The sequence below is a fragment of the Nannospalax galili genome, unplaced genomic scaffold (assembly GCF_000622305.1).
Source record: "Nannospalax galili isolate Female #2095 unplaced genomic scaffold, S.galili_v1.0 scaffold1311, whole genome shotgun sequence".
NCBI lineage: Eukaryota > Metazoa > Chordata > Mammalia > Rodentia > Spalacidae > Nannospalax > Nannospalax galili.
The window spans coordinates 427,873-443,365 of NW_008329527.1; the positions used below are offsets into that span (position 1 = coordinate 427,873).

The 15,493-nt window shown below is 48.5% G+C and overlaps 1 protein-coding gene across 1 annotated transcript in view; it reads right to left on the reverse strand.

Annotated features, from left to right (window-relative positions):
- Positions 1-243: 243 nt before the first annotated feature.
- The window catches only part of Cnnm3 (cyclin and CBS domain divalent metal cation transport mediator 3), a 16,977-nt gene continuing 1,727 nt past the window's right edge, over positions 244-15,493 (reverse strand). The window contains 8 exon segments of the mRNA XM_008838247.3: positions 244-2,631; positions 5,871-6,009; positions 6,269-6,402; positions 6,683-6,779; positions 6,938-7,107; positions 7,432-7,581; positions 8,979-9,122; positions 14,671-15,493. The exon segment at positions 14,671-15,493 is cut by the window's right edge and continues 29 nt beyond it. Coding sequence (XP_008836469.1) covers positions 2,540-2,631; positions 5,871-6,009; positions 6,269-6,402; positions 6,683-6,779; positions 6,938-7,107; positions 7,432-7,581; positions 8,979-9,122; positions 14,671-15,493 — 1,749 coding nt within the window. The 3' untranslated portion in view covers positions 244-2,539.

A 15,493-nucleotide genomic window follows, 5' to 3' on the forward strand; every position in this document is an offset into this window, starting at 1 on the left:
GCATGGACAAACTAGGGATTACATCTTTAACACATCTGGGGCACATTTCAGGTCTAGACTACAGTACTACGGACTACAAAAAAATATTTGCAAGCCAAAAATCCAACAAAGGACTTTGGAAAATTGGTAAAGAACACAGGTATGTCACCAAAGTAAAAACATGAACAGAGTGTATTGCTAGCTATCAGAGAAATGCCCCTATCAAAACAGCTGAAGAGTTGGCTGTTTGGTGTCAAGGATTTGAAGAAACCAGATTATTCCTACAATGCTTATAGGTATTTAAGATTGTATATAACTATTCCAAAAAAATTCAGCAGTTTCTTTCTAAAAGGTAAACATACCTTATAACCTAGCAGTTGTACTCCTGGCTTTTATCCCAGAAGAAAGACTAATCTTTACACTCAAATCTATACATAAATGTTCATAGCAGCTTTATTTGGAATAGGACAAAAACTGGAAACAACCCAGACATCCTTTGACAGGACAATGAATACACCATGGGATACCACTTGACAAGAAAAAGGAATGAACCATCCATACACAATGACCTGGAGAAATCTCCAGAGAACTACGCAAAGTGAAGAAAGCCAATCCCAAATGGCTGCACACTGTATGAATCCACTTAAACAGCATTCTTGAAATGACGAAGTCACAGAGATGAACAGTCTAGTGGCTGCCAGGGGTTAGGGCTGGGGGGCAGGTGGCTCTAAAGGGGCAGTGTCGAGGAGGGATCCTGGTAGTGACAGGACAGGTCTGTTAAGAGTGTGGCAGTAGTTATTCAGATCTACACGTGCCCCATGATGCAGAACTCTACAGCCATATTGCACCAGTGTCAGAGTCCAGGTTTTGATACTGCATTATAATTTTGTTAAGATATAACCATCGAGGAAACAAGATAAAGGATGCCTGAAACCTCTATCTCAGCAACTTCCTATGACTCTAATTACTGCAAAATTTAAGTCAGGGAAGAAAATAACAGCTTGAAGTGCAATTTAGTATCCTATACTAGATCCTCCAACAGAAAAAGGATATTACTAGAAAAAAAAAGTAACATCCAAATCAACTCTGTAGTTAAAGAGTATTGCACCATTGTTAATTTTTTAGTTTTGATAAATGTACCAAGGTTATTCAAGATGTTAACATTAGAGAAAGCTGGATGAAAGGTATATGAAACTTTTCTATGAATCTAAAACTATTTCAAGACTACAACCCCTGTGTTCAGTGTTACTAAATCAAAAACTCCAGAAGGGCCCAGGTATTGGTAGTTTTAATTTGCCAGGTGATTCTGAGGTGCAGCCAAAGTTCAGAAGTTCCACTGTTCTGGAAAGAGATGGGTTTTTAAGTATTTGTTGCCAACCTGGGTTTGTTCTTAAAGCACAGCCCTTAAGAATTATTTCTTGGCAAGCATAAATGTTCTTTTAGCCCTCTCTGTCTCATTAGCAAGGACCCAGATTCCTTTGAGAAAGGTTCCGTAAACCCTCCCTTCCCTCCCCAATCTATGGTTCCATGCCTTGGTTATACTCTGGTTTCCACAGAGCTGAAACAATGAAAGAAAATGTAGGTTAAGTAGAAGAAATGCAAATGCTTCCCATCCGCACTCTCCTAAAATGATGTTACTGGGGCAGAAAAGAGCACAGAACTTGAAATGTTTCAGATACAAACACCTTGACATTTTAGAAGATAACAAGGAGGCACCAGGTTCACAAATAATCCCTCACACACATTACAGCTGCACATGTCCATGGAGGCCTAGGGTAAAAGTTCAAGGCAGGTGGTCCTCTTTCTTGGGGTCAACATTCAGTACAGCAAAAGACCCCTGGCTTTCCACAAATGACCTCTTAAACTGACAATACTGTTAGTGGCACTATGCACAGCAAGTGCAGGAGAAAAGCAAGCTGGCTCTAGGCCACGCTGGGCAGGGTTCCTCGGTGCCACTAGGGGCTAACCTGCAGCTCAAGACTCCAGAAGGGTCAGAAAAGTCACCTCCACAGGAGAGGCCAAAACTAGGGCACAGACTTGTGGAGGAATCGTGCTTTGAAAACCAGATGCATGAATCAAAATATGGCATTGCAAGAAAAGCTAAAAAGTACACGACAAGACCATTGACTTGAACCTCTAGTCAAAACCAGCACTCTTGGTTTGCTCAGAAAGCGATGCCAGCAACACAGGGTTGGCCAATTAAAGGTGAAGTGGGCACAGGCCAAGGCCATGTAAGGGCAGCAATTGTGCACTTACATCACACCTGGTTCAAAGAGGTATAAACACATTGCACTGTTACAGTGTCAGGGGAGAAGCTGGGCCTTAGGGACCAGAGATGATACTGTTCCTTTCGTTCCCTCCAGAAACAGGCTCCTAGAGGACTGTGCCCTGCTGACCCCATCTCCTAAGGGAGGGCAGGGCCTACTGAAGGCTTCTGGCACTGAGGAGGCCCAGAAACCAATCTATAAGGGCCATCTAAAACGTGGCCAGGAGGAGTGGGGACAGACTGGTATGAAGCTCCTGTTTGGCTCTCTCCAGCTCCCCACACACTTGTCCATTCTCAGCTTGGGGCTGTGTGGCAAGCAGTTAAGACTCCTGGGTTCTGCCCAGGGCTCTCCTCCACTGGGATGCTGGGCCTGCTGTGTCTGGACCCTGGAGGAGAGGGGGAAAAGAGAATGACATTCACACTAGTTAAGAGAGCAGGCTCTAGCAAAACCAAGTGCTTAACTTTTAAGACAAGGAGGAACAGGTGGGACAGATGGGGGCTCAAGACACCTCAGGTGAGCGACATTAAGGCAAAGCAGGGAATGACTGGGAGGGAACATGATCAGCCTAACTAGGCCTTAAGAGAGGAAGCTACACCAAGGACAGACACCATCCATGGAGGATGAATGCAAGACTGTGGATTTTTGTCATTGTTTTTGTTTGTGGGGTTTTTCTTCTTTTTAGGGTGGCAGGGGGTTCACCCTTTAGGGTAGCAGGTCTCATGTAGCCCCGTCTGACCTCGAATTCACTATATAGCCAGGGATAACCTTGAATTCCTGATCCTGATCCTCATCTCTCTCTCCCCCAAGTACTGGGATGTCCACCACAGCTGTCTTTTAAATTTAATTTTACTTATTTTTTTTTTAAAGTCAGCTTTTCTTACATTTATGTATTACTTATTATGTATGAATGTATGAGGGCATGTGTGTACCACATGTATGTGGAAGTCAGAGGACAGCTTGAAGGACTCAGTTCTCCTTCCTCCACCATGTTTAACTCCCAGGGATTGAACTCAGGTCTTCAGGCTTAGTGACAAGTGGCAATTAAGTGCCTTACCCACCAAGCCATGTTATCAAGCCTTGTTTTGGTTTGAAACAGGGTCTTGCTGGCTGGCATGGAGTTAAACACATAGCAAAAGTGACTTCAATTTCAAGACAACCCTCCTGCCTCATCCTCTGGAGTACTAGGATTATAGATGTGAGCCATGGTAGCTAGAGGGTCTAGGCAGCTATGCCGGGCAAGAAGAACCTGCCCTGGATTGATCAAGAGCCCTGTGCTACAAAGAAGCTTTATGTTCCAGGACTATCTTCTAGAAAAGTAAAATCACCCCTCCCCCAATCAGCCTAGGGCGCTACCTGAGGTGCCGCCTGCTTATAACTACAGGGTGGGGGGGGGCAAAGCAAAAAGGAAAGGGAGATATTTACCTTGATGTTTTCTTAAAACAAAAAATGCTCACTAGTCCACAGTCATTTATCAACTGCAGTTTCCAAATGTGCCAAAGAGGGAAAGGTCTACTGGGAAGGCTAGAGAGCAGAGAGAAAGAAAGAAGAGGAGACAAGCTATTGAGTGGTTGTGGCAAGCCTCAGCTCCTGGTACGACAGGGAAGGCTGGGGAGGGCCATGTGCTCCACAGGTATTTCTAGGAAGAAGAGGGAAGTGCTAGGGGGTGGGTTTGGGTCCCATGGAAGACAGGTCCATGAATAAGCCATGTGGAGGACTTTCCATTTGAAAAGGCCAGGGAGAGCGGTCAGTAAAGGGCCAGTATTTTAGGTCTTGTCACCTGAACTCTGTCACACAACTACTCAGCTGCTCTGTTGTCACTCAGGCAGTCAGACCTTATTTATAAACAAAGGCAGCTGGTCAAATCAGACTGTTGCACCATAGTCTGCCAGCCCCTGATGTAGGCAATATAAGATTACTGTACCTTCCAAGCATTTAAATAAAGGCACTTCTCTGGCAGGGATTTAATGTCCAAATCTTCAGGGTATAAGTCTCATTGCACTATTTTAAGCAGTGCCCCCACTAAATTAGGCAAGTGTACACTGACACTAAGCTCTTCAGGGTACTGAAAGTGGCAAACTCACAGGGACAACCAATGGGAAGACCTCAAGAGGTCAGGTAAGGAGCAGAAGATAGCAAGCAAACCTCACTAGGGGCAAATATCGGGTAAAAACAGCCAACATTATGTCAGTAAAACAGTGGATAATACATTACAAAGAAGAAATGACCCATGAGCCACTGTAAATCATTCTTTTATAGGCTAGCCCAAAGACTGGGTGAAACCAAGAGGATTTTAAAAAACTATAGCGACTAGGAGTACAGCTCAAGCAGTAGAGTGCTTGCCTAGTTTGTGCAAAGCTTTTAAGTTCAATCCCAAGCACTGAGAAAAAAAATGGAAATAAAGACAAAGACAGGGAATAAGTGGGAGGAAAAGAGAAAGGAAGAGACAGGGAAGGAGAGAGAGGAGGGAAGAAAAAAACCTCTGGGTGGAAGATACACTCAAGGGAGAACCATCATCCTCAGCTTAGTTCTGTACCTTGAATATGGCCTGTGCAGTCTGATTAGTGAGTGGATGGAGACAGAAAATGTTCACATTTTGTAAACAAGTCTTAGCAAGGATAACGTGACAGTGTGAACTTCTGTCCTGGGGCATTCCACAAAATGCCATGGTAAATATAGGAGTTTAGTCAATCCTAAGAGGTACAGCCTCAAAATCAACATTTCTTCAGAAAGAAAGATGCCCAATGCCCAGAACTAGGACAGGCTGTCCTCCTTTACTAATGCTCAGAGCTAGAGCCACAAATAATAGTTCAGGGTGAGGGGGTCTCTGTCACTTGCACCTGAATGTCATCTCATGATTCTAAGTAACCAGAGCTGTAAGATCTTGGGAAGTCATCCAGCAATTCTACCTCTCTGGACCATGGGAAACCTAGTGAAGTCAGGGTCAGCTCTTAACAGGGCACTTTCAGAATAAATGCCCAGTCAGAGCTTGGCTCCCTTGGGTAGCAGAGCAGAGAGAAAGCAGAGCAGCAGCTTACATGCCTTTATCCAGCCTCTTCAGAAGTTCTAGCCTAGCAACCTCCAGCTGAATCCAAGAACCAAATCAGCTGAAGACACGAACAGAAAACCCTTGGCTTTTTATCATCCTAAACCCATAGACTCCATGAGGCAGCCCAGAGCTTAATTCACAAAGTCTCTCTCCCATCCAGCCCTTCCTGCTTCTGATGACAACAGGCCTTAACCATTAGCATGTGCTGACCCAGTTCACTGCAAGTCTTCATCTGAGTCAGGATCACAGTTGAGTCAAATCTTCATTCTCTAAGTGATCAAACTCCAGATCCCAAGAGTTTCTTACCTTGACATTTTCTCACCAAGCACTAATCAAGTCAGCTCACACTAAGAGGCCATGGAAAGAAAAGGCAGACTTACTGTGCTCTATTCTGAGTACCAGCTGATCTACAGTTTAGTGTCATTCAAGTTACTACAAAGTACAGCAAGATGGGAAAAGAAACAGGAGAATACAGGCTGGGGGAAGGCAGAGAGCAGGCCTGAGTGTACACAGTAGAGTAGCAGAGCTCACATGGCCCCTGAACCCTAAAATTAAAGGATGTACTATGTGTGGCTTACCTGCTTCCTCAGCAGACTTGTCACCAATAAGCCTGATTTGGCTGCCTGGAATAGCCTGGAGCTCAGTGTTCTCAGGGGACTGCGGCAGACTCTGGGCCCGGGTAGCCAGGAGTGCATTGAGGTACTGCAGCCGTGTGACCTGGAAGAGAGGGATTACCCAGCGGCTGCAATGTGTGACATGGAGGTAGGAGATGTGAGGACTCCCACCTTCAGTCAAGTGTTTTTAAGACTCAAGTGACCGGTTGCAAGACCTCGAGAGGCTTGGACTCCAGCAGTCTGGTCTTGCTTGTGCCATTTCAGGGTTGCCCAGAATTCAGGCTCCACTCTCACACACTGACCAGCCCCTCAGGAGCACAAAGGCAGTTAAAGCAGCACCAATGTGTAGCCCAAGCAGTCACCTTAATGAGCTGCAGGTCAGAGAGGGCTCTCACGGTGTAGTCAGGACAATATGTGAAGGAGCGGGTGTTATCAGCTGGCTCGGGCTGCAGGTCGTGGCAGATGAGATGGTGTGAGGACACTGGGGACTGGTGAACTGTGGAAAGAAATAACCATAGATGATGGAAACCAGTGGGACAACTGTACAGCCTCTAGAAGCTACCCCCCCAATCACCCTTGAGAGGGAGAAGTGAGAATATGGAAGAGGTGAAGAAGCCTCTAGGCTTTTTGTGGGACAGGCCACAAAGATAAACAAGGTAGAGATGCTGTCCCACCCTCTACACCCCCCAGAAACAAGTCGTCCCGTATGGGAGGCATGGACTCTTAGGAAACAGAGACCTACAGTAGCAACCAGAGTGGCTGCGGCAGTGGCTTACCTGAGGATGGAGCTGTCAGGGCTGACACTCCATAGTAAGTAAAGGCCCCATTCTCGAACTTCAGGCCCTCCTTCCCAATTTCTACCTCAACCCTGCCCTGGGAGGGAGACAGAGGTGGACAGATTATCTTTCCCATCAGAAGGGAGTACACAGAGAAACAAACCATCAGCCTCAATTATTCCAGGGTGGCTGGATGTCTCTCTCCCCAGGTCTCTGAGGAGGTAGGAGGCTTCAGGCCTGGGCCACAATAGTTACCTGCAGAATGAGAATGAAGTAGTCCACCGGCTGGCTACGCTGGTACAAGTAATGGTGTGCAGCCAGGCGGTTGTTTTCATCAAACTTCACCTCCCGGTTGACACTGGGATGCTTTAGCAGATGCAGCAAGACCTTCTCGGAGATTCTCAATGGGCTGAACACATCCACCTCTGCCCCACGGTGGGAGAAAGGGACAGTGTCCACTGGGGCCCAAATGGCCTGTCCTCACACCTGACTCCTGCTGCCCTCCTGGGCTCTCCCAGTGGCCCCTGAGCTGCTGTAATTCACACAGGAGAGCCAGGCAGGGCATACAACATAGGCCTGATGAGGTTTCCCAAGACATTCCTCACCAGAGACACCAACCTAGCTCTGCAGAAGGAAGCAGATGCTCTCTTTGTTCACTAGGAATGGGAGCAGAGTTGGTGTCTGGCCTGGGTGGTTTCTTGACCCACTGGATGGTGAGACCAGGGGCAAGGACCACCCTTCACCCTCACCTCGGGAAAGGAAGCGCTGGGTGGCCAGGAGCAGCTGAGGCGAGATTTTTACTTTATATTCATCATCAGACACCTTGAACAAGGAGAATTCCTCCTTCCGCTTGAGAGGGGTGCTCAAAGAAACAGTCTTCTTCCTCACCTTGGTCTCTCCTATGACAGTGAGAAGATGGTGCAAGTAGCTATCAGCACCCAATAATGAACATGACCAAAGCAAAGGGTCTTGTTGTCCACTCCTTCCTCCCAAGGCCTAAGGATTTCAGGAGAGATCAACAGAGCCCTAGGGACACATCCATGGTATTACTCCCTGCATGTCGCCAGGTTGCCCACCCACCACACAGTAATCCTGGGTACACAGGGCAGAGGAGGCACCAGCCATGTCCCAAGGAAGTTCAGCTTTCTTCCTTGGAGTTGGTGCAGAGAACGCTTCTAGAGACCCTTCACTGGAAAGTGTATAACTGAGGATTACCCACAGCTAATGGCAGCAGCTAACATAGTGACCCTGTGTCAGTCTCAAGAACCATACTAAAGATGATGTTTATAAACAGACATGTGAACCAAGTGATATACTTGAAAAAAAAAAAACAGAAACATGGCAACTCAGGGTCCCAAATGTCCACAAGAAGCTGCAGTCATCAAACATGGGCTCTGGGTTTCCCCACAGACCTCGGCCATTATCCTAAGAGGAAGGATAATGGATTAAAATTTTTTTTTTATTATTTTTATGTGTATGAGTGTATTGCCTGCATGTATGTAGGTGCACCCGTGCTGTGCAATGCCTGCAGAGGTCAGAAGATGTTGGATTACCCTGGAATTTGAGTTACAGATGGCTGTTAGTCATATGGGTGCTGGGAACCAAACCCAGGTCCTCTGCAAGAGCAGTTAGTGCTCTTAACTGATGAACCATCTCTCCACTGCCCCCACCCCCACCCAAATGGATTTTTAAAAACTTGCATGGTGCCAGAGATTGAACTTGGTCCCACACATGCTAGACAAATATTCTAGTACTACACTACTTGCCTAGTCCAAAGAATAGATTAAGAGAGGTTTTGTAATGAAGCTGGGTAGCACACGCCTGTAGTCCCAGCACTTGGGAGGCAGAGGCAGGCTGATTCTCTGTGAGTTCAAGGCTAGCCTGGTCTACATAGTGAGTTCCAGGACAGCTGGGGCTACAGGGAGACAATCTCAAAAAGACCCCCCCCCAAAAAAAAGAGCGAGACAGAGAGATTTTGTAATACACAAAAGAACCTGAGTCAGCAAGGCAGCAGAAGGGGACTGATCTACGAAGGGCACAGGCCTCTCAGTGATGGAGGGCTGCTAAAAGAGTCCTGTCCTGTGGGGACTGCAAAGACCACCAATAAGATGGGCTGCATGGTTTGTATGAAGGGGCATGGGCAAGCCCTGCTGCAAGGGCAACACTGGCCCACACAGAAGGAGGGACCACAGGGCCCTTTTCAGCAGTGTGGAAACTCACAGGCCTCTGATACACATGTGCTACAGGCTGTTTAAAGGGCTCATTGAGACAAAAAAAGGCTAGGAATCAAACTTACGGTAGTCTTCGGATTCATCCAGAATCTCAGACCTGATGATCTCTTCAATGACATCCTCTAGTGTGACCAGGCCCAGCACCTCATAGAAGGGGTCACCCTCTCCCTCGTTGTTCACCTTCTGCACGATGGCTAGGTGGGACTTCCCTGTAGGAGAGGACTCTCATTTGTAGCTTGTAGGGACCTTCCATATTTTCTGGTATAAGTTCACCAAAGGACTGCTTATATTGTACACTGTACTCTTCCCCCTATACACTAGTGACAGAACCTAGGGCCTCACAGTTGCTAGACAGGCACTCCATCCCAGTCCTGAGGTAAATCCCCAGTCCTCATTATCCCCAGACCCAGCTCTTTCTCTATATTCTTTTCTTTTGGTCTTTTTGAGACAGGGTCTCCCAGTAGCCCCAGCCAGCCTGGAACTCACTACATAGACCAGGCTAGCCTCAATCTCACAGAGATCTGCCTGCCTCTGCCTCCCGAGTGCTAGGATTAAAGGCCTGTGCCATCATGCCTGGCATCTTTCTCTATACTCTTATTCTTAAGACTATTAGCACATTGAGCAAAAGCTCAGAGCACAAGTCCCCCCACTCAGAAAGTACCTGTGTTGGGATTTAACTCAGGGTCTGCATGACTCTGAGCTGTGAATATAGTGGTACATAAATATGTGCTAACAGAACAGCTATTCCAGGAATAGTCTCCCCTAGGACAGTCTAGGTTGAGGGTGAAGCACAGGGCCGGGGAGGGGAAGAGACTTTCAGCCCAGCTTGATTACAAAAAAACTTTTTCCTAATTTTTATTTATTTTATGAGTGTTTTGCCTGTATGGATCTAAGTACACCACATGTATAAAATACCTGCAGAGACTAAAAGAGGGCATTGGATCCCCTGGAACTGGAGTTATAGACAGTTGTTAGCCACCTTGTGGGTGCTAGGAACCAAACCTGGGTCCTCCACAAAAGCAGCCAAGTGCTCTTAACTACTGAGCCATCTCTCCAGCCCCCTCCCCACCTTTTTTTAAAGACAAGGTTTGGGGCTAGAGAGATGGCTCAGCAGTTAGGAGTACTGGCTGTTCTAGCATAGGATCAGAATTTGATTCCCAGCACCCACATGGTGGCTAGTTCCAGGGGATCCAACACCTTTTCTGACCTCTGTACGCATTGCACGACACAGGTGCCCTTACATACATGTAGGCAATACACTCATACACATTAAAAACAAACAAACAAACAAACAAAAAATAGGGCCGGGCGTGATGGCGCACACCTTTTATCCCAGCACTCGGGAGACAGAGGCAAGCAGATTTCCGTGAGTTCAAGGCCAGCCTGGTCTACATAGTGAGTTCCAGGATAGATGGGGCTACAGGGAGACCCTTTCTCAAAATACCCTCACTTGCCAGAAGACTGTATTATGCTTTCTATTATAAGCAAGAGAATGCACAATGGGGTTTAGACAAAAAGGACCTACACAAGGAAAAATACAGGATACCAGAAAGAGAAGCCAAGAAAGCTCCTCACCACAGAAGAAAGGACTTCAGGGGAACAGAAAGGACCCCCATAGGTCTCCTGGTTGCACCCTGCTTCTACAAGCAGCTTCTAAAAGAGTCTATTAGAGCAGAAAGGCATTCAATCCCCAAATCCTTTAGTCTCAGGATGATTGAAACCTGTCTGCCTGGTTCTCCAGAGGCCACCCACACTGTGGCTTTGCCTGGCTACATTTCCTCCTGTTGATATGCCAACTGGAACCTGTTCTAGTTGCCCATCCTACAACCCAAGAGCAGAAGGCCTCTCCCCTGTCAGATATCCTCCATCCTTTAGTCCTCTGCTGGTCACTGCTATCTGGGTTCTACTTTGCAGCCACATTTGGTAAAAGCTTGTTTATATTCATTCTCCCCAATACTCCTTTGACCCATGACCCATCAAGGGCAAAGGTTCAGTGGTAGAGTGCTTGTCTAACATGTGCTCTGGGTTTCTTCCCTAGTATTTGGGGTGTGTGTGTGGGGGGGGGGGGATCCAGGGCATCCTGGCTGCTGACCTCTCCTGATCCTGCCCTCTTCTTTTAGAATGTGGTCTCTTCCCTTACCTTTTAGGACACTCTAGCGTCTGGCTCTCTTCCTTCCATGATTCCTAGAGACTTTTCTGGCCCCATCCTCTTATACCTTTGTGTTCTCCAGGGGTTTAGGTTCTCTGCACCACTCCTGTGGCTCAAGACCACTTCTACCCTGACATTCAGATCTTTACCTCCCCCTGGGATCTTTCATTACACATCAACTGTCTGCAAGAGGTCTGCCTCTTGGGACACTGTAGGGACACAAATTGCAATGTAAGAAAATACTCACTCCTTGCTCCAGCCCTTAAGGAAGGTAATAGTGGCAAGTCTGGGCCTCCTCCAATCCTCCCTCTCATTCCACAGCCCTTAGCCAACCAGCAAATGTCCTCTAGTCTATCTCCTAGTGCCCCCTGGAATCTTGTCCTCTGGCCACTCTGGTACCTCATCTAGGCTCCCCTAGCCCTTGGTGTCCATATCAGCCACTGACCAGTCAGATACTGTTGACCTTGGCTCACAGCCCTGGTGATCAGATCAAATCCATTGTCTGCCATGCAAAACACAAGCACTCCCCTCATCCTGCCTCTGTGAATATTTGAATTTTTCCTAGCTAGGATCCTTAACAACCCTGGCCAAGCTCATCTGTCACATTTGAAGGGCAAGCCCATGGCAGTGAGGATCCTGACACTAAGAGTTTGGAAAATGACAGTTTTTCACCAACCTCATCCCTAATACAAGACCATTTCTTAGAGCTCAAGTTCAATTCCATTCAGACAGGGACAATCCTTGCACCTCCACGGTTCCAAATCTACAACAGTGACCGCATATAAGTGGAGAAAGCAGAGGTCCAAGTGGAAACAGACACTACAATGAACTCTCCTGCCCATCCCTCCCCCTATCTTCCAAAGCTTCAAACTCAAGAGCTTCCCAGTCTTAGTCTCCAGAGTGCTAGGGGTCTTCTCTAGCTGTACTATTTCTTTCTTATTGACAGGTCAATGGAAGTAACTTGCTCCAGCAAGACATATGCCACCACTCTGGTAAGAGTGAACAATTTTTCTTCTTCTTCTTTTTTTTTTTTTTTTTTTTTTAGCATTTTATTTATTTATATGTATGTGTATTGCCTGTATGTGTGTAAGTACTCCTGTACTGTGCAGTGCCAGTGGAGGTCAGAAGGAGGCTTTGGATTTCCCTGAACTGGAGTTACAGACAGTTGTTAGCTGCCATATGGGTGCTGGGAATCAAACCCAGGCCCTCTGCCAAAAGCAGCCAGTGCTCTTAACCACTGAGCCATCTCTGCAGCCCTGAGTGAAGTTTCTTTGCCTTTCCCTCTTTCCTTTCTTCCTTCCCTCGGACTTTTTGAGACAGGGTCTCCCTGCATCTCCAGCTGGCCTGGAACGCACTATGTAGACCAGGCGCCTGCCTCTGCCTCTGAAGTACTAAGATTAAAGGCATGTGCCACCACACCCAGCTGAGTGAACAATTTTTTTTTAAACTTAAAAAAAGAAAAATTTATTATTTTTATTTTATATGTATGTGTGTATTGCCTGCATGTAGGTAAGTGCACCAGTGTCGTGTAATGCCCTTGGAGGTCAGAAGAGGCTGTCGGATCCCCTGGGACTGGAGTTACGGACAGCTGAGCTGCCATGTGGGTGCTGAGATTCAAACCTGGGTCTTCTGCAAGAACAACCAGTGTTCTTATTAACCATTGAGCCATCTCTCCAGCCCCATGAACAATTTCTTAAGGAACTCAGAAACATCAAGAGCTCAACACCAAAAAGACTACCTACCAGGAGGCTTGTTCTTCAATGAAACCTGCACCTCCAGGCTCACCCTATAAGCTAATTCACTCTCTGAGCTAATGAACGCTATTTCCCAGGAGGACAGTCACTTTCTTTAACGAGCATGCCAGCGGGAAGTCTCTCTTTCCCCAGATGCCCTGATAATAGCTGGGGATCTTGAACGAGACTGAGCAGTCTTCCTAAGACTTGGAAGCTCAAAGCAGGCAAGGGTGTAATGGAACCCTGCTAGCCAGCTCCAAGGCCATTTTACTAGCGCCCCACCCCCCATGAGAACTGTCATGTTTTAGGGTTATGGCAGCTCAGACAGCATATTTACTATCAGGAGGCTTTGTCTTGGCTCCATCTCCCCCACCCCTAGGCCTCCAGAATGAGGCTGTAAGGCCAAGTTCTGGGAAACAGCCAGGAACACTTGAGAGATTGTCCAACAGACCAGACAGAGCTGCCCATCCAAGCCTCCCACCCACCCATTTCTACAGCCAAGCCTTCTGCAAGGACAAAGGGAGGTGGTGTATGGAAAGCATCCACCAGAGCCTGGCACACACCACACTCAATGCAGCAGTAGGGTATCTGTTACTGAAGAGCTGCCTTCCTACCCTGACTATCCAGGGGCTCACTGAGTAGGCCTGGGGCCAGAAGACTTCCCAGCTGCCTGGAAGATCAGGAGCAGATTTCTGCTCCCTTCTTTGGTGCTCATCAGATAGCCTTCAGGTTCAAGTCCACCAGAGCCCTGGAATATATCTTTTGCCCAGCAGGCCACAGTTCAGGAGTGGGAAGCACAGCACAGCTATCAGTCAAGGAGCACTCAGGCTCTGGAAAGCACCCCAAAGTTGAGGATGGAGAGGACTGCAAAACTCACATCTTCACATCCTGAGAGTCTCAGTTTTTACTTTCAACCTCAAGAGTTGCTCCAAGAAACTAGTGAGAGGAGTGAGTGAAAATGTAGAGTTAAGGGAGAAACTAAGAGACCATAGTTAAGACAGAAAAGGGGAGACAGGTGCTGGGGGTGTGGCTCAGGGAAGAGTGCTTCTTGCCTGGCAAGCATGCTGCCCTAGGTTTAATTACAGCACTGAAAGACAATTAAAAATTAAAGGAAAGGGGGGGGGCAGGAGATTAAATCAGCCTAACTGTTGCTTTTGATGAAATCAAAGTGAAAGTTTTCTCAATACCTGTAGGAAAGAATTTGAGTCATTCCTTGGACTGCAATCTGGAAGGCCCAGGAACCACCACAGGTCCAGCTAATTTGATATTAAATGAGTGCAGATAACAGCTTGCTGTTATCTAGAGACTACCTTTTCCACTTCCGCTTAGTTGTTATCCAAGAGTTTGGGTCAGCTTGGATAGCCAAGTGCACAGAAAAAGCCTGAGAGAATGAAGCCTCTGGGGCACTGGAGCCAAGCAGACGCCTGCGGCAAATGGGGTTATTTGTTCATTTATTTTTGAGACAGAGTCTCTAGGCCAGAATGGCTTCCTCCATACCTAGCAGGCTTATGTGGTGCTGGGGGTCGACCGGGGGCTTGGTGCATGCTAGGTAAGCACTTTACCAACTGAGCTGCATCCTAGCCTTTATTTAAAGAGAAAAGGTGTCTGTCTCACTACATAACCCAGGCTGGCCTGGAACGTGCCTCTCCGATCCTTGGGCCACAGCCTCCCCGCCACTAAAGGACAATCTTTAAATATTTCCAGAGGTCACTCCTAAATGCAAGGCCATCCCATTCTGGCAAAGAATCACTGCCCATCACTGCATTCTACGGCGGAATAGGACCCCTTCCTCGAGGAGTTCCTTACCCAACCCCTTTTCGGGGTGGGGGGAAGGACTTGGGCGGGGGGACTCCCTGCGCGATCCCTGACCCTTACCTCGCTTGAACTCCTCCAGGACGGCGTCCAGTTTAGTGTCGTTGAAGACGAAGTGGAGTGGGTGATTGTAGAAGCGGGTGATGGTGCTGAGCGGCGTGCAGTCCTCAGGGTCCACGAAGGCCAAGTCTTTGAGGTAGAGCATGTCCACGATGTTGGAGCGCTCCTCCTCGTACACGGGGATGCGCGTGTGGCCGCTCTGCATGATGCTGGCCAGGACGCCGAAGTCCAGGACCGCGCTGGCGTCCAGCATGAAGCAGTCTTCGAGCGGCGTGAGCACGTCCTCCACGGTTCGGAAGCGCAGCACTCCCTTGCTGAGGTCGCTGTAAGGGTCGCCGCCGCCGCCGCGCGCCAGCTCCAGCACTCGCTCCCTAAGTCGCCCGGGCCGCGCGGCCAACTCCAGCAGCTGCCCGACCGGCACGGCCACGGGCAAAGTCAGCAGCACAGCCAGGCGGCTGAGGCCCAGTGCGCGCGGGGCCAGCGCCAGCGCCCAGCGCCCGCTCACCGCGGCCGGCAGCACCTCGCCCACCAGGAACACCAGCCCGGCGCAGCCCAGCACGGCGGGCACCACGCGCTGGCCGGCCGCGCGATACAGCAGCACCGCTAGTGCCGCCTGGGCCAGGCTGGCCAGCAGCAGCAGGGCACCTAAGACACAGCCGGCCCAGCGCCGAGCGGGCTCCAGGCGTCTCGCCGCGGCCCGCTCGACCTCGGAGCCGCTCTCGCGCAGCACCTGCACCTCGGCCGGCGTTAGCGCCAGCGCGCTCAGCTGCAGGCCGCGCGCCAGAGCCGCAAGAGCCAGCAGCCCGGCCGCCCCTAGGCCCAGCGC